The sequence below is a fragment of the Plectrocnemia conspersa genome, unplaced genomic scaffold (assembly GCF_051122295.1).
Source record: "Plectrocnemia conspersa isolate PC_06_02 unplaced genomic scaffold, ASM5112229v1 ptg000013l, whole genome shotgun sequence".
Classification (NCBI taxonomy): Eukaryota; Metazoa; Arthropoda; class Insecta; order Trichoptera; family Polycentropodidae; genus Plectrocnemia; species Plectrocnemia conspersa.
Window position 1 is genome coordinate 2507136 of NW_028277177.1, and position 20220 is coordinate 2527355.

General features: G+C 30.1%; 1 protein-coding gene across 2 annotated transcripts in view; it reads left to right on the plus strand.

Moving 5' to 3' along the window:
- The window catches only part of LOC148226994 (A-type potassium channel modulatory protein KCNIP1), a 90782-nt gene that overhangs the window by 58713 nt on the left and 11849 nt on the right, over positions 1-20220 (plus strand). For both annotated transcript variants that reach the window (XM_088202281.1, XM_088202282.1), the window contains exon 3: positions 14428-14497. In XM_088202281.1, coding sequence (XP_088058407.1) covers positions 14428-14497 — 70 coding nt within the window. The remainder of the gene's footprint in view (positions 1-14427; positions 14498-20220) is intronic.

A 20220-nucleotide genomic window follows, 5' to 3' on the forward strand; every position in this document is an offset into this window, starting at 1 on the left:
ATTTAGCACACGATGATGGAAAACTGCAAGCCATCGTCAACACGGCTGGCTTTAATTTCGTCTATTAATTTTGCGGATGGAAATTACAGTTTCGCCTTTTTTCCAACGTGGCAATATCCGCCAATCTAATCAAAACACGCGAGGGTTAATGTAGAACACGTTTTTTTGACGCCTATCCAAACAGGCGCAAAATGATGTAATACATATACATTTTTGATAACCGTATCGTACGAACGTTTTGCACTGCAATGTGTATTTTAATATTTTATTATTCTTTAAAAAATTGCTTAAATAACACTACAACTAAATTTGAACCTCAAAAATAAGATGCGGCGATGCGCTCACGCGCGACCAATGACGTAACAAAACTTTTTTTACGCTATCATTGTATGTATTATTATATTAGGGTAGTTTAAGATTTGAGATTGACTTCGTAGCCAGTGAGACTCAAGGTGGAATCTAGTTATTTTATTACATTATATTTATATATGTTGCGACATACGATAAATGGCGAAATGTTTTCTCTGAGCAGTGGTAGAGAAGCTAGCGGAGGGATGATGTCAATAGAATTCAAAACGCACGAGTTCACGTACTCGCAGTAGACTAGATAATAGAACTTTTATTCATAAAAATGTGCTATTAATAAAATCCAGTCCTATCTGTAAAATTAACTTTAATACAAAATAGTTTATAATTAATTATATAAATGACACTGATTTCCATACTGCAATTTGTTCTTTTTCATACTTACTTGTAGCTATTGTTTGTGTTTTGACTTACCCTACTGTAACGCATTGGGCTTACAGAAGAAGAAAAATATTTTATTCTTTGGCACTACCGCATTCAACACTATAAACCGACACTTTTATATTTAAAACCAGATGTTATAACATGTGCCTGCTGGTGGCTTTTTCGCGTCACGTGCTCGTAAATTTGCGCTTGGCGCACATAATTTTGTACTTTGCGCTCATGATATCGCGAATTGCACTTCCTTTTAATATTGTGTTTTACGCTTGAAACTTTGTGTTTTTTCCTCATGAATAATTTTCACTGTATTTTTACATCAAATATGTTGTAACGAATTTTGAGACTGAACGACTTATACGTGCGTGATTCTCTCCGATCAAATCCCACTAATAATGACTTCAGCTGACGATGCTCGTGCGATACAAACCGAATTACAGATTCGACACGAAACTTTTGCAGTAAAGTACAGAAAAAAAGAGACAAAAATGTTATGCGCTCACTTTATTAAATCTCGTAATATATAATACAAAAATAGTATCGATTTCATATATGATATAGAGTACGACATTTAATTCTCCGGCGGGAAACATTATTCTGTTAGAGATAAAGGTCCATATTGGTAGGTTAGTATAAGTCATTATTTATAAATTCATATCAGCGGTGTAAATAAAGAAGACCAATAGTTTTAAACAATCTAACGCAGATGAAAATGATAATTTTATTTTTTTCTATCTCTCTTCCTCTCAACGTTTCACCCAAAATATTCTTCGGCATCTTCTGGAGAATTTTAAAATCATAACAAAACTTATTTGTATAGCCAACGCTGATTTTAGAATTAAGTATATAGCTAAGCAGTTAAAGGTATATAAAGTGATTATAATACAAAGCTTGATACTAAGTAGTAATATCTAAAGCGCCGTAAACCAATACTAATAGAAAATTCTCTTTTATCAGTTTCGCTCAAGATATTCAAGACCAAAACTAATATTATATTATTTTGTTATATATCTTTACTTTTGGAATATACCTCGTTTTAATAAATTAGTAAAGTGTCCTAATCTGTCTTATCTGCACCGTTCACAATTTTTTCCTTTCTTTCTCCAACATTGCTTATCTATTTTAACCTTCGCACTTAACGTATTAAATTGCGTTCAGCAACTTTTCGCATCGTTAACTTAAATGGTGTAATCGACTCGCTAATATACATAAACGTTTTTAATATTTATGTATGTTCATATTGAAAAAAGAACGACACCAAGCACAATTAAAACTTTTAACTACCCTTTCTAACTATCCACACGAGACACTCAAACTTGGCCCTTTTCGGGGCAGTCAGTCGTTAAAACTTGCAACATAACTGGCCAAAATGTTAAAGCTGTGAATTCGCGACATACTTTTAAAGCTTGCACATCAAACTTAAACTTCGCGAAGGGAATGTTATGTGTGTTTGCGTCGAAAGGGAGTCGTAACTTTTAAATGTTTGATCAAGTATTCATGAACACAGTGGACGGTTTCTTGTATTTTATATATCACTACACAAGTTTATTTTGCTTTGTAATAATATATTTATTGGATACTTTTTTTTGGGATTGTACTTCACGAACCTTTTTTCGAAGATAAGATTTTACTTGAAAAAAAAACATACGCATAATAAAATAAATTTATGCCAACTATCTGGAGAATACCTCTTAACTAATTTTATGATAAACGGTTTTAGAAAATATGAATTCTATAGATAAGATATAATAGTCCATTGCGTGAAAATCAATGAAATCTAAGAATATCAAAGCAAGAAAAATACTAGAAAGAATTTAATTATCTGTATGTGCTAAAGCAATAGAAAATATATATATATATATATATATATATATATATATATTAAAATTCTCGTACAATTTATGCATTTATTATTATATGTGTGTTTATTCTCGTAGCTTTCTTTGTGTCATGTATTTTCCAAATCGTCTAGAAGATCTGGATGAACTCTTGAATACGTTAACTTAAGTTTGACTATACTAAAGAATGCCTGCCCTATTGGTTGTCCAAGTTAGAAGCGACGTGATTGAGCTCCTTCTTTGTTCCTATTTTCGATCGTCTGGATAATGCGAAAATTTATGGCGGAAACAGATTCTTTTTTATCGCACTTAATATTCCCTTTGCGTAACGATAATAATTTTAAAATCTGGAGATTTGGCAATGTTATAAGCTTATAAAATGCGAGTTTGGGTATAAATGTGTTGTAACGTATTAAAGTAGTATGATTAAAAAGTGCGTTTATTTATGTCCTTTGTTCAGAGTTGTTTCTAATCCAGCCAAATATGCGATCGGCACGTGCGCTTGAATAATGCTAATGCAAAAATAATTGTATTCTTCATATTTTTCTGACTCCCACTTCTATTTTTAATTTCTACATATGATGTATAAGCATATTTCGCTATAATATGTGTTTTACTGCAATGTAGACACCATGATTTGTCCATACTTAAGAATCTTATGCTTGCACTACACTCTCTGGAAGTTATCCGAACCGAAGTTTAACTGAAGTCAGCCGAGGTCACCGACTTCCGAGTAGCGGCCACACTGCCACAAATTTCATATACCGTCCGGACGTCCGCGCGGCGTCTGCTGTCACGTACAGATTTGCGCGCGATCGAAAAATGTGCCAAATAATCGCAATTCTTAAATAGTCATATTATTAAAATTACGCTACTGATAATTATAAAAGTTTGTGTGGGCACTGGCCAATATAATATCAGTGAAAACTTTTCGGTCGTAAATATTCAATGTACGCAAAATCTTTGTCGGCTTTTGTAAACTGCCAGAAGGCATAAAAATGATACTTCAGAATACGAACACCACATCTGTAACTATCCTAGAATTTGTCGCCATCGATTCTAAATAAAAATTCGTTATGGTGTGACATTTATATAAACCGATCTAGGAAAATACATAAGGATATTCAAAACGAGTTTTTTTAACAAAATCAATTTTTTAATTATTTAATTTTATATGAAAAAAAATATAATAACGATATCTGTTAGAAGAATATACTATCAAAAATATAATTAATCCCTTTTGGTGCCCTAAAATATTCAAAGATGTCAGTAAGTCTATTGCAGTCCCCGATAAGCATGTGGTATTATAACTTGACCACGTGACCACGATGCAGCGCTCAACATACGTGTTGATCATAGGACGCCTACGCGCATACTAAAATTGAACCGAGTTACTCGTTCTATCTCAGTTTGCGAAAAACCATATCATTATCTCTCTCACTGTCGTCACTTAACACGCGAGAGAACGAAAGGGAAAGTATCTCACCGCTCGCGCTTGAAAGAGCAGCTCCGACTTCGGTCTCTTTGACTCTGGTCCTTTTGCCGACAATGTTCGGAAGCGCTCGAAGCTAGCCAACTTTACCTCCTATTCTCGGTAACCTTGGACAGCTTCCGAGAGATTTTAGAGCGGGCAGAACCGAACTCGACCGAAGTAACCCAGTATATTCTCCGTCCTTGGCCAATCGTGGCCTTCCTTTTGAGAGTGTAGTGCAGGCATTATGCTATATGAAAAAAATACATACTAAATTCATCCAAAAAACCCTAAGCAAAGTGTTGCGTTATGTAGTGAAGACGCCGCAATAAGCTGCAAGGCATAAGCTGCATTTGCTTCAGCATATTACTCGATCATTCGACTTATTTCAGGGAAAGATTAACGGATGTGATAAATGATTATCTATGGATGATTTTTCATTAAAAAACTCATCGAAAGCACTGCTACTCCGGCTTAGATTTATATTACTTTTATTCTGATTGTAATGTAATCATGACAAAAAAGAAATTCAAATTTTTATTCTCGGATTAATCAATCAATTGTCGCGCATCATAACTGAATCCAATCGTATATGCTAAACTGGATTGAATCAAATTGTCATTTTTGACAGTGTTGCCAATCGAATAAAAAGGGGGAATCGCTTTGCAGCCGCAACTTCGAAAACAACACTGAATATGCGACCTCTCTGCTTGTTCTTTCATACAAGAGCTTCTTGTTTTTAATCAAAGTTAAAAATAATATTTCGAAACCAATCCAGAGTAGACGTCGTGCTCTGGTTAAAAATTTGCATTATTTGATTAGGAGAGTTCGCGTAGTTGAAATTAGTTTCCTTCTCGTTCAAACAATGCGAGTCGCGAAGCCTCTCGATTAAACGCGTGACGTCACCCACGCAAAAGCAGTCATATTCGCGTTCATCTTTGTGAAAATAATCGGAAAACACTAATGAAAACGCGTAAACGGCGGTAATGAAACTCGAAAGAGTCGTAATCGTAAAATTTACGAAGCGTCGAGTCAAGAAACGGCTCCGTTATAAATCATTATTATGATTATTATACGTTATTTATGTGCTTGTATACACAGGGCCGTTTCGGGTTGAGCTGGCGCCCAGCTGAAAATGAATCATGTTTCGCTCTGGATATATTTCAAAATTAGTAAATTTATTTAAGTATGTTTTAAGAAAATAATTCTTCCTCCTTGGTAGTTCGCATCAGAGTGAGAATTGTTACAGATAAAACTATTCATAATTTAACTGTTATACTTTCTTAAGTAAGTAATCTCATTTTACTCTCAGGCTCGATAAGAGTTAACCGCCTTGCAGGCTTCAAGTCGCCCATACGGGATAAATGTCCGGCACATCTTGATTGCATTAGGCTATCAATACATATTGGAACAGCTCAATAAATTAAATATAATCATTATATAAAATTGCAGTAATTTAAAACAAATGCGATGTATTTATTAGAGGAAATTATTGTGTACAACAGCAACTAATTCGTAAAATATACAAACAAATAGCTACACAATAATATTTTATTTAGATTGTTTTTAAAAATATGTTTATAAGCACAAAATCCCAAAGCATATATTGCTTTAGAGGCTAGACAACAAAACAATTATTTCAGTTCTCCAAATTATCAATAAATTTGTTCTGTTTTTTGCTTGTTTCGTGTATTTTTATTTTTCTTTAGCTGAAGCTGTAAAAGGCTTTTTATTTTTTTACCTTAAATTATAACCACAAAAGTTTTGTTTTATGATCTTATTTTTTTATTAAATTTAACTAATAACTAATTGTAAAAATTATAATGGTTATAAACCATTAATATGTACATTTAAGGACGGGATAGCGTAGTCCGTAACGTCTCAGACTAATAGCTCTAAGGTTACAGGCTCGAGCCCCGGCAGTGGCACTCAAATTTTTATTTAAAAAATGCGCTTTTATTAAAAAAAAGCGGTTCCATCTACATTGACTATAAATCTAATGGTTATAAATAATATTACACATAATAATTTATAATTATTTATATAGATGTCACCAATTCCTAGACTTTCAATTATTTATTTGTAGGTATTCATCTGATTGACTTACTCAGCTGTAACGCATTAGGCTTACACATACAATAGAATATTTAATAAAAATATATGTAATTAGTACGTCTATAATATTATTTAAATTTTTGAAATAAACGTATTTAAAAAAAAATAAAAAAACATGAGGTTAAGAGTTTGTTAAATACAAGTTTATATGTTTATTTATTAGTGTAGCAGTTTTAAAAAAAATACTATAATTTCAAAGCTTTGATTTGGCCAATTTGGGTTTGATTAATTTGTTTAGGTTAGGTTTGGGTTTGAACAGCAAATGGACGGTAGGATGGTACATCACCTTTTAAAGGCAAAATCACAATATAGTTTCATTAATAAAATTACATTTCTATAATATTTGTAAAAATATAATTTCACTAAAAAATACATATATTTATCATACAATTTTAGAAAATTTCTATACAATATATTATATAACATTATATACTATCTAGTTACAAAAGCTGATTTAATTTTCTTGTACCATAAAAATATAAACTGCGCGTCGGTTTTTCTTTCTGGTTGAAATGTAATTGTTTACACAAAAATATATTATATAATCTTGCTTCATTGCAGTGTTTTGAGATACCGAAATTGTATTTCCTCAGTTTGTAGAATTTTAGCCCTTTTGGCTAAATGACCCATCTCCACTTTTATGTAGAATAACATCGTCTGAATAGCGATTGTGTATTTTAATCAAAGTTTCAATGTTCGTCCATAAACATTGTGTAACAATCTATATATAATATAAACGTATATATTTTGTTGTTTTAATATCATGAATAAACATTTCAACTGATCAGAGCTACGATGATTAATGCAACTCAAGGTTGTCGATTGAAACTTTACATATGTATATTCAATTAATCTTAACAAAATCGAAGTATATGTATACATCTTAATTTGCATAGAAACAATTTATTGTTAGAGTAACTATATAAAATAGGCATCAATTAACTATTTATTAGCTAAATATCGGTTCTGAAATACAAAAAATAAACTTACTTTATAATTTATTATTATTTAAATCATCACCATCAAATCTATATGTATATATATTGAAAGTTATTGAAGTAGATACAGCGATCAACGCAAACTTTCAAAATCCAAGATCGTTTTTCTCAAAAACGATCGAAAAAAATTGTACGAGTTTTTCTAGTCCCCCAACTACACGCTCCCAAATAGCACGACCACAATTAACCGTGTTATTTGGAGCTCTACTGTATATAAAAAGATAACAGAGAAAGTTATGTTTGATTTATTAATTATTAATATACTTAACTGTGAAATACATAAGCTTTGATATTTTCTTAAGCTTATCGTACTTTTATATGTATCTAACGATAAGAGGTGTAGATTCATGTACTTGAAAACCATCAAGTCTTCCATAAAAATAAATAACTTTTCTTTGTCAACATCTGCTGTGCGCTAATATTTATGTATAAAATTAATTTATTTGGGCTACCGATAAATTTCTCAAACTTGGGCGCGGTGTCTATCAATTTTTACAAGTTTTATTTTTATTTGTGTGCGCGCAAAGTACCCGGGGGACCGTAAGCGGTCCAGGTCGAGGGAGGAAAACTTTTCCCAAAACAACTTCCATAATTCGGTTTATTTATAAAATCAATAACGGCAAGTTTTTCCTTAGCTTTTTTCCCCGTCCATTATCCTTCGATTCTCCAATCGTAAAATGAATCATTGTACAGATTAATATTTACGGCCTCAATAATGTCTGAAAGACCGAAAAAATATATGTGGTATATAAGGTATGTAGTGACTTTAAATCTAAAAGAAATTATTTCTTATCAATTTTTACTTGGAAGTGTTTTTTGTACTTAGATACACTTGCCGGTAAGTTGGTGTAAATGCGCCTCATGCGTAGTGACGGTTTTCTTTGTTGTTAAAATTTATTATCCGTCAGATATATAATTTTTAACATCGCACTACAAAAAAAAACGTACCGTCTTCCGCTTTTAACTGATTATTCAAGATTCTCGTCACGCAAACAAATTATTGTTCTGTTTACATTTGAGCATTTGAAGTTATGTCATATTTTTTTAAATTTATTAAGTCGTTACATTACATAATAATTCAGGCCAATGTGTAAATGTCTGAATAGCTCAAAACTAGTTTATGGCAATTCATATGTCGAGGTCATTAATTATCAAAAAGGCTAAATCAATTATAATTGGTCAACCGTTCTGTACCGAGCAATTATCAAATTTCTAGGTTTAAATTGAAAAAAATGTTTTCAATTCGCAATCACTGTAAAAGCTAAATATACTTGCTGCGAATCCAATGAAAAAAAAACATTCGCAATTAATTGCAATTCGTTGGAAAAGCGAACCGGCAATTAAAAATATGCTTTTTTGTAGCTCTACCTGACGGATTATTTTCTAAATGCGACCCTTTGTCGCCCCCTTTTTTCCTCTCGAACTTTTTTGTTTCTCTCGCTCTTTGACTCGGCGTTTCTCTTTGTGCTTGAGCCCCGGTAGCATTTATCGTGCAACTCTGCCGGTGTTTTAAGTGCAATCCGGTGAAAGGCGTCCGTTTTCCGGCGCCAAATGGACGCAACGGTGGCGCCACTGGTGGCGTACTGTACAAGCGACGCCTTTCGACCAGGGCTGCCAACCTTTCACGGTAAAAAGTAAAAGGGGATTTTTTTGTTGTTAAAGGCATGATTTAATATATTTTGAGGGTTTTAAGCGATTGATAATATTATTAAAAAACTAAATAATCGTATGGGTTGAGGGGTATATATCTGATTTTGAATTTTAGGTATGAGTATTATTTAAAATAATAATTAAACGCATTTTTCAATATAAGTATGATCTACATATAATATTAATTAAATTAATATTAGACTTTCTCACTAATATTATATATGCATGTTCAGTAAAAAGTGAGAAATATTTTTTTCTTTAAAAGTAATTTTTCAAAAAAATATTATAATTTGCTGTACAGTGAGAATTACGCAGAAAAATATTTTTAGTGTTATATCGTCTCAAGCTCCGTTGCTTTGACGAACATGCGTAAATAATAATGCATTATCTTTTCTGGCTCGTTGGCGGACTAATTCATTCTTTATTGCTTTGCTAGTTATTTTAGCATAGCTTTCTGAAATGTTTTTCCCGTACAAAATGTAAATACAGCAATTAAGTAAGTCAATATTAAATTTAAATATTTTATAAAAAATAAACCATCAATAAAATAATTATACTATTATATATAAATAAGAATAATTATATTCATTATCTGATTATATTAATTGAAACACGTGACAGCCCTGATCTTGATCGTTCCCGAATGGATTTTTATCAACAAAAAATAACTCCTCTAGCTGTTGACCCCAAAACACCTCATTAACACGCAACTTTCCGTGGGCATGTTGTTTTAACTGATGAATACATCATATTGTATCACCCTTATCGGGGCTAAGAGTTTTAGCCTTTACAAAACTCTTCTTTATTCGGCTTTTCGCGTGTCACTCCCCAATAAATCGGGTTTTTACAATAATTTCCCCTTGGTTTAATTAGCAACGCCGAGAAAATTAATTCTAAAAGGCAACCGTGTAATTGTGTGTAACACGTTATAATATAATAATGTATAATCCAAAAAAATATTTTAATTAGCAATATAGTCCGTAAATTCATGCAAATTTTAAAAATATTCCCACGAGCAATAACTACCATATACTAAATTACAATAACAATTTTCCCTGTATCTTTAAATATACATTTAATACCAGATCACTCTTCGCGTGGCGTGCTATCATAATACAATATCAGGTATCTTTGTTTAAAATATTATATAATATAATATATTTCATCATTAGTTTTCATTATTTCAAATTTTCAATAAAATCTCATATGGGGTAAAAATCGAACCTAATGATATCCACATCTCTGTAGCAAGTAAAGTACTAATGTTTCTAAAATCAATGCTTTGCAATCTACAGAATCTTTTTTGTTGTGATATTATTATTATTTGCGCTACAGAGATAGAAAAACGTGATATGGTTAAACATAATATTTTTTTCGCGTTGGCCATAACAATCTGAAAGTTGTGTAACATTTTATTCGGCTATCAACAACGACGGAGAGAAAAATGTTGTGTAATAAAAATAGCGAATAACAAATCTGTTGGCCCGATACCAAATTTGACTACCTTTTAAAAGTGTTTCGCTCGTATAAGTCTGCAATCAATCATTCGCAGGCGAACCTACCCCTACTCCCCCAATTATATACACTGATTGTGCTAAAATTGATTATTTTTTTATTGTATCGCATACAATGTCAATGTGTATAATAAATGTTATTACGAGGGCCCGAACAAGATTTATTGAATGTAAAAAATGAGTTATGATTACACGGAAGAACCGTGCTTAGTACATTTTTTTATCAATTTATTTTTAAATTACTATATTATTTTTATATTAAAAAATAGACGAGAGTCAATGTTAGGCATCGTGTTTCGTACATTTCCGAATAGTTTTATTAAACTTTATTGCCTGTTTAAGATAATATAGCTTGCTTAACATTTTCACCAAATCTCTTAAAAACACAGCAAAGATATTTTTGAGCGAGTTATAAAGGCACGTTCATGTATGTCGTTCAAATTGCTAGTTAGTAAAATAAGGAAGTTAATCCCTTACAATTCATTCAGCCTTGAATAATAGTTTGACATTCCACTAAATCGCGTTTGCTATTTATTTTTTAAAACGACACGATAAAATTTTAATTGTTTTTGTATGTTTGACGTGTTAATATACGACGTATAGCAAATAAGCTATTTAAAATAAAAATTAAAAATAGATCCAACAGTAAAATAAACATATAAAAAGGTATTCTAATAAGAAAATAAGAAGGGAAAAAATTCATTTTTTATTTTGGGTTATATGTAATACGAATCTCACTTTTGCTATTTATTTTTAAATACAATACACAACCCATTGTCTATAAAGCATATAAATCTTAGCAATGATTCGTAAAATTCTAATCTTTATACTAAAATAAAATTTTAATATCTTAATTGAAATGTCGTGTTTCTTAGTTTTTTTTCAATGCAAGTATATACTAAATACTTTAGTAATGAACTGCAAAAACGTTCAACTAAAAAATGTCGTTTTTGCTGTTTTATTCTAAAGCAAATTATATACAAAGCATAGCAATATTACTAATAAGCCGTAAAACAATAAAACTAAAATTTAATAAAAAAAAGATTGCTTTTGTTATATTTTTCGGCTTTTATTCATTTGCTCAGTACTGTAATGAAACAGTAGTTAGCCGGTCAGTAGGTATATTAAATAGTTAATATAATTATAATATTGAACGGTCAGTTAAATTTTGAATGATGGTTGATATTTTATTAGAGAATGGTAATATTCGCTGCTATCCATATTTATTATGAAATGGCTTTCTAAGAATTTATTATAATATATTTTAATAAAAAATATATTCACATTGGAATGCTAAAAATTAAATGTGAAATATTTTTCATAAATAAATGTTACATAGCACGGCACCACGTTTAAATTTGACAGTTTCGCAACTGCCAACCCAAAACCTAACCTAAACGAATATATTAACGTTATAATGGTTATTTTTAGGTTAGGTTTGGGTTTGAACAGCACAAGAAACGCAGTGGAAAGAAACAGTTGGTGTTTTTTTTAAATTAACAAAATCGCATATATTTGTTGTCGCATAAGTATGTATTAATATAAAAAGGATACATATATTTTTGTTTTGAATTATCACTATGATAAGTTAATGGCCGTAATCGATATGCTTATTAAGACTGCGACGCCTTCGCCAGCTGTCGACGTCTCTCGCGTGTTAACCATACTTATTCACAGATGGTTTAATTACATAATATTTGGTATGAGTTATTTTTTAATAAAATAATTATATCTTTAAACTGATTTGTTTTACATATACTAAATTTAATAAATTGTCTATTCTAAATTTTCTTACTGACCGTTTATCAAAAAAATGGACATTTCGCAACTCTCAAACCCAAACCTAAGCTAATCGAATATATTAACGTTACAATGGTTATTCTTAGGTGAGGTTTGGGTTTGAACAGCACGAGCAACGCAGTGGAATTTAACAACTGGTAGTTTTTGATCGTGGCGCCGTGCTAAAATGTACGGAAATCGCATATATTTGTTCCAATACTATAATTAACTTAAATATGTATTTAATATATTTTTTTTTAATTATCACCATGATAAGGCAATGGCCGTAATCGATATGCTTATTAAGACTGCGACGCCTTCGCCAGCTGTCAATGTCTCGCGCGTTTTAACAATAACTTATTCATAGATGTTTTAATAACATTTTATAATTTTTTCGACCATCGTGGTGCATTGGGGTAACCTGTTAGGCCACGATGGTCTTAATTTAATCTAAAAAAATAAAAATAAAAATAATAAAATAATTGCATTTTTAATCCGTTTTGTTTTACATACAATTAATATAATAAATTGTCCATTATAAATTTTCTTACTGACCGTTTAGCAAAAAAATACTGACCGTTTATAATTTTTAACTAACAATATTTCAAACAATACTCGGCACATTTTCCACAAAGCATATTCTTTTTTGCAATAATTCGTAAAATCTTAACCCAAAGTAATAAGGATGTCGACTTTTTATTTTTTTTCCAATATAACAAACAGCACATTGTCTACAATGCATATCTATCTTAACAATAAGCAGTAAAATCTTAATTTTAAAACTAAAATTCAATCAATTAAATTGTAAGAAAATGTCACGTTTGTTATTATTTCCAACCCAACACACAGAACATTGTTTACAAAGCGTGTTTATTTTAGAAATAAGCTGCACAATTTTAGTACATAAAAAAATGCCGCAGCTGTTTCTATTAAGTATATTTTAAGAAAAAAGATACTATCGCTTGGTTTGAAATAAATAAATAAAATTTAAGAAAAGGCCAAATTAAATATATATAACTGGTCTAAAATAACTATTTTTCCATGAAACTATTCTTTAAAATTTACCTGAAAATAAAATTGTTACAAATGGCGGCTAATTAAATATTAATTGCTCCATTAAAAAACCTTTTAGAAAAAATTAAAACATTTAAAAATGTTTTATAACATATTTATTAGCAAAATATTTTTTTGAACGTTTGGCGTGTTGACAAACATTATTTATGTTAAAATCTGCTTATAGATGCATTATTTATTTATTGAATATATTTAGTCATAAGTTTTGACGAAAATACCAGAATTATTTAATTTTAAAAATTTAATTACAAATTTATTCAAATATAATATATTATATATATTTCCGTACTACTTACATAAAAGTATTTTATCTGACAGTTATAAAGTATATTGAAGCATTTGTTTTTTTTTAAATATATGTATATTATGAACGCATTGTTTAAAATAACTGCTGTTAAGGCAAAATCTAGTTTTAATTAATAATTAATAATAATTTAATTAGACGATAAAATATACAGACGTGCTCTTTATTACACAAACATATTTTTTAATTAGTCGTAATTTATGCAAATCCTCCTGTATGATAATATTAATAAAATAATATTTTTGCATGTTAAATATATATTAATTACACTGGTCTTAAATAAAAATATTAAAATTGCTGTTAATTAATATTTCTTTTATTTATTAAGTGGCACATTATTTAGGTTCTCTATTGATTTTTTTTATTGGGTGCTTGGCAAAAAAGCTCATTAGGAATATGAAAATAGCTCTTGAGTAATAAATTATTCATATTTTTATGTTTTTTTCCCTTTACTTTCACCTAAACCTGAAACCTCATTAGGTTGCCGATTTTATCGCAGTTTTGAAAAGGGGCTTTGATCTATTTCCGATCTCAAATCTTTCATCTCTTTGTGTTTGGCGAGTTGACCTTCCGTCAAAAATCTACCGTATGATATCGTAACGATGGCAACCCTTAAACGTTAACGTTAAGTGTGACGTATAATAATAATAAAATCTTAATCTTAGATAAGAAATAATTAAAAACTTGCGACCCCGACGCGTTAAAAATATACTTTGATTGAATTTTTAACCTACATATTCTTTACATGTTATACAGAAGTCATACAACGTAAAGTGGATTTATAATAACAGTATTAACATCGTACCTACATAGATTGTGACCTCGAAATGTCATTACTTTCGTTCATCCTGCATAATGTTTATTTTTATCTCTTAAGTGTATATTAAAAATAACTGTGTTACATTATCATTAACATCGCTTCATTTCACTCTGTTTTCAGGAATGTCCCGAAGGTGTTGTTCACGAGGACTGCTTCAAAGACATCTACGCCAAATTCTTTCCTCACGGAAGTAAGTTATGCCATTATATTTTATACAAAACACACAAAAAAAAACTCATACATACTATTTATATAAAAAAATAGTTATAGATTCATTAAATACAAATCAAAAGTAGTTTTTATATTGTATTTTAATTCATTAGTGTTATGCTTGCACTACACTCTCTAGAAGTTGTCCGAACCGAAGTTCAACTGAAGTCGGCCGAGGTCGCCGATTTCCGAGTAGCGGCCACACTGCCACAAATTTCACGGCGGCCGTGAACGACGTCCGCACGGCGGCTGCTGTCACGTACAGCTGGCATATTTGCGCGCGACCGAAAAATGTGCCAAATAATCGCAATTTTTAAATTGTCATATTATTGAAATTACGCTACTGATAATTATAAAAGTTTGTGTGGGCACTCGCCAATATAATATCAGTGAAAACTTTTCGGTCGTAAATATTCAATTTACGCAAAACCTTTGTCGGCTTTTGCAAACTGCCAGAAGGCATAAAAATGATACTTTAGAATACGAACACCACGTCTGTGACTATCCTAGAATTTGTCGCCATCGATTCTAAATAAGAATTCGTTATGGTGTGACATTTATACAAACCAATCTAGGAAAATACATAATGATATTCGAAACGATTTTTTTAACAAAATCAAGTACCACTAATTATTTTTGAATTATTTATTTTATATGAAAAAAATATAATAACGATATCTGTTAGAAGAATATACTATCAAAAATATAATTAATCCCTTTTGGTGAGCTAAAATATTCAAAAATGTCAGTAAGAGTCTGTTGAAGTCCCCGATAAGCATGTGGTATTATAACTTGACCACGTGACCACGATGCAGCGCTCGACATGCGTGTTGACCATAGGACGCCTACTGAAATTGAACCGAGTTATTCGTTCTATCTCAGTTTTCGAAGCACCATATCATTATATCTCTCACTGTCGTCACTTAACACGCGAGAGAGCGAAACTCACAGCTCGCGCTCGAAAGAGCAGCTCCGACTTCGGTCTCTTTGACTACGGTCCTTTTGCCGACAATGTCCGGAAGCACTCGAAGCTGGCCAAGTCGACTGAATTACCCCCATTTTACCTCCCGTTCTCGGCAACCTCGGACAACTTCCGAGAGATCTTAGAGCGGGCGGAACCGAGCTCGACCGAACTAACCCACTATATTCTCCGTCCTTGGGCAACCTTGGCCAACTTCCAGAGAGTGTAGTGCAGACATTAAATAATATAGGATAGAAAATAGGCATTATACAATTACAACATAGTTATCATATTCAGATTATATTAATAAATCGTAATTTGCATAAGTATTATAAACTTGTATAAAATCAAAGTACTGTATTTAGTTGGTCAGTAATTTTGATTTAATTTTAGTCAGTTAATTAATCACACAATTAAGCAACCGTTTATTCACAGTTTCACGTCAATATAAAGGTGTACAAAACTCTAAAAAATAAAAGTGCTTTCACTAAATGTAATGCTTCATTTCAAGTGATGATTAAAAACACGTTTCTTCTTTATTGATAATTGAAGAAGCATTTAAGCAATTAGGTATTAGTATTGCTCTACTTAATAATTTTAATGAGTTCAATTTTTTTTAATCATATTGTAATTCTGATGATTAAATTATTACATCAGGTCATATAAAAAATGACAAAAAACTTGCTTAATCAGTAAATGTAATAAGTTGTCATTATAAAGAAAGGGTTCATTTTTGTATTATAAATATTAGATTCCAAAATAATACTTTATCGATTAAAGTATTGTATTGTGTTGTTTTCTGTAAGATGGTCGTAAGCTGTCATTTACTGCGTCGCATTAAATTCGCCGTTTTAATTTCATTTAGAAAACTAAACTAATTTATCTCATTAAACTAATTTATCTCATAAACTTTAAAATACTTTTTATAATATAGAAAAGTAGGTCTATATCTTAATTATAAGCATTCATTTTTATATCAGAAACTCGCCAGTGAAAAAACTATTAAATACATAATAGCAAGTAAAAGTTAACGAGGAACGGTTAATTGGAAACACGCCCAGAAATATTTCAAAGCTTTCCACTCCCTTTTTACTAAGTGCGTCAATAACTTGCAATCCGAATTAACGACTCTGCGAAAGCTTTTAAAGGAACTTACGGCCGGCCGTATCGTGACATATCCGATAACGAGTCATGACAAAAAATCGCGAAACGATCCCCGCTGCGAGATATTGCGCTTTGACACGAGAGCAAAATTGAAATTGGAATAAAGATTAATATGCGCGATTAGGGAGCGACCATTTGCGTGAATATATTAGACAAGAACAAAAAAAAAGAGAACAAATGGGAGCGTTTCGGTTGCATGACGAATTATATTAGTTTCGATATCGGAAACTAAACAATGAGGAATATAAAATAAGATTTATGAGACATGTTAGAAATAAATCTAAGAAATCACAATATCTTCATGAAATATTACATCATCATCAATTTCAAATATACTAATCGTGGTTGACCTTAAAATTTAATAATATACGTTCTGCCTGTTTCATGGTTCATCTCAGTTTACCAACTTTTTCCTGACGGTTGATCTTAGATAAGAAGCATTTCTAGGTTAACCAGTAAATAAATAGATATTTTGATCTTAAAAGTTCTTGAAATTGAAATTGTTCACAACAAAAATAAAATGGGGGATCGGAAATAAAAATAGTTTACCCACATATGTGCCAGCATATGAAAAGCAGATACTCGCTGGTCCTTCGTTCAATACTTCCATTAACCAGGCCGCTAAAACGCCATTTTTATTGCACGTGCATAGGTCATAAAAAATATCGAGTTTTTTCAACTCATGTTTAAGCTGTTTCAGTGCGATAATTATGGATTGTTATTATACTGATATTACGTTTATACATTTAAAACTTGGCATAATTACAATTCGATTTTAAATACTACTGCCCAGAGAAATTTATTATTTGAAAAAAAATTCATAGCATCAGTTCTATGCTGAATTATTGTTAGAGAATAATTTAAAACACTGGGTTTTAATTTTTATTTATAAAAGTAACGATTTTCTTAGTCTACGCCAATGGTCTTTAAAATTTGTCGACTGACGGAACCCTAACGATTTTTTTTGTGGGGAACCCCATCCCATCCTTATAAAAATATATCTTAAAATAATTTTCAAATATGTTAAGTGTTATAGTTACTTTGTGTAAAGACAGTTAAAGAAAATTATTGTATTTTTATTAAAAACATTAACATAAAATTAATGTAATTTGCTCATTAGTAGCATCAAATCGTTCCCCAGCTGTCTACTACCCTTGCATTATATTTAGTGACTGGGCGTGTAAGAATAGAAACGAAAATTACAAAATAAAGTGCTACCATAATAATGAAATTACATAAGTACAGTTTTTTTGACTTGCGAATTTTAATTTTGACTCGCGAAATCCCAAGGTTTCAAGACCACTGGTCTACATTATTTCCTGAAGTATTTGTCCCAAAATTGATTAACTCCTGATTTATTTGTAGTATCTCTGAAACATTATATGTCTTATAGCAAAAAAAATCAGAAATATTCAGAAATTTCTCGCTGCGCAACCAAAAAAATATATTGATATATTTATTTCCAATATACAGAAAATACATTCTTCTTATACTACCATTTTTGCACTTTTTCTGACACAAGAACGAGATTGTTTGATTCCTAAATAATATTACAAGCTAAATTATATTTAATTAATACAACTCAATGAAGAAAAATATTGTCTTTTAAAAAATGTTGCTTTGTCCAAGTATTAAAAAAATGCTTTAATATTTTCTTTCCGTTTTCGATTTACTTGTGGCGCAGTGTTGCAAGCATTTATTATTTAAGTGCATCATTTATTAGGCGATGTTTTCTTGTCGAATGTGACGTTATCTTTTAACGAATTTCTTACACCATTACATAGATTTTGCGATATTTTTATTAAGGCATTCTTTAAAATAAGTATATCTTTATTTTTTTATTTTATTTATGTCATTTTACAAAAAATTCAAAATTATTCTGGTTTTTTATAATTTAAACATTTAGTTGATTTAATCTGAAGAAGGTGAAATAAATAAAACGTAATATGTAAAGCAAACAACTGCTTACTGCGAATAACTATGTTTTTTATGGCATTAATTATTTTAGTACATTTCTTATCGGGCAATATTTACTTGTCGAATATGACGTTATCTATTAGCGAATTTCTTACACCGTTACATAGATTTTGCAGTATTGTTATTAAGGCATTCTTTTAAATAAGTATATAATGATTTAGTATTAATGAATTTGAACGAATTAATTTTTTCTCATAATAAATTTTTCGTAGCTGCGTCAAAAAAATTAGGTATGTGAAAAAGGGTTTTAATTTAATTTTATACTTTTTTAAAATCAAATATAGAACATTTTTCACCGACTTTTTTTTTATAGTATATATTTTTATGTAGTTATTTAAAATAAAATATTTTAAATAATATTTTCAAACGTTTTTGATCTCTTTTCTTTATATAAGATTTTTGATGATTTGAATAACCGCCATTTTGAAATAAGATGGCGGATCAAGATGACTAACAAACTTATCCGAAATATTTGAAATATATATTTTTTAAAAAAGTTTTATGGTAATATCATTAAAACTACATATATTATCATGTCCTCAAAAATTAAGACATTTTTAATTTTAATTTCTATTTTATAAACGTTTTTATTAGATTTTTTTCAAAAGCGGATATTTTTAAAGAATATTCCAAATCATATTGTTTAATAAACTGAGCCGAGATTTTTACAAGGATTATTTAAAAAAGAAAGTTATATTACAGTATGATAGTTTTTGTCTTGTTCTTATCATGAAACAATGAATTACGCCATTTTGAAACAAGATGGCGGATCAAGCTTGCTAACGAACTTACAAAAATATATATTTTTATATGTACCTTATTTGAAAATCTCAAACAAAGGTTTCTAAAATATAGTTCACTACAGAAAAATACTAAAAAATTTTGTCTATCGAAAAATTTACTAAAGCACTTAGATTTTAATATTACTAAAATTTTAATTTTAATTAAGATTAAATGATATTAAAACTAATAGCTTTAAAAACTGTATAAATATTACATAACCATTCTTAGACGGAATACATACATTGGGACGAAAATTTTTTTGTAATTTACAATAAGTTGTTACTAGACTATAATCAATAAAAAAATACTAAATATCTCTGATTTCACTTATAAACCTTGTCCCATTTGATATGTTTTATGCCATCCAAATAATGCATAAAAACCAATGTAGTTAATAAAAATAATAATATACCCTCAAAGAGAACGATTGCTCATTTCCGATAATATAATAGATTGCCTCAATGCCTCAAAATCTAAGCAGCGGTAATATAAATCTGCGAAAAGATAACGTCATATTCGATAGAAAAAATCGTCCATTAACACATACAGTTTTTCTGAACACTTCTGTATCATAAAAAACCCATTAGCTAGCAAAGAAACTATCATTTCATTGAGACAAATTTATGTTTCATGCTTGATATATATACTCGTAAATATATGTAGCAAATTAATTGTTTACCGCACATTTCTTTATGTAATTTTATTATAAGATCTTGAATGTTAAATGAAAAAATCTGATCTCATTGAACACCAAAGAAAAAGATCAGATAAAACCGTGTCATCAATTTTATATATTACCTACTTTGCCTTTCTTCTCG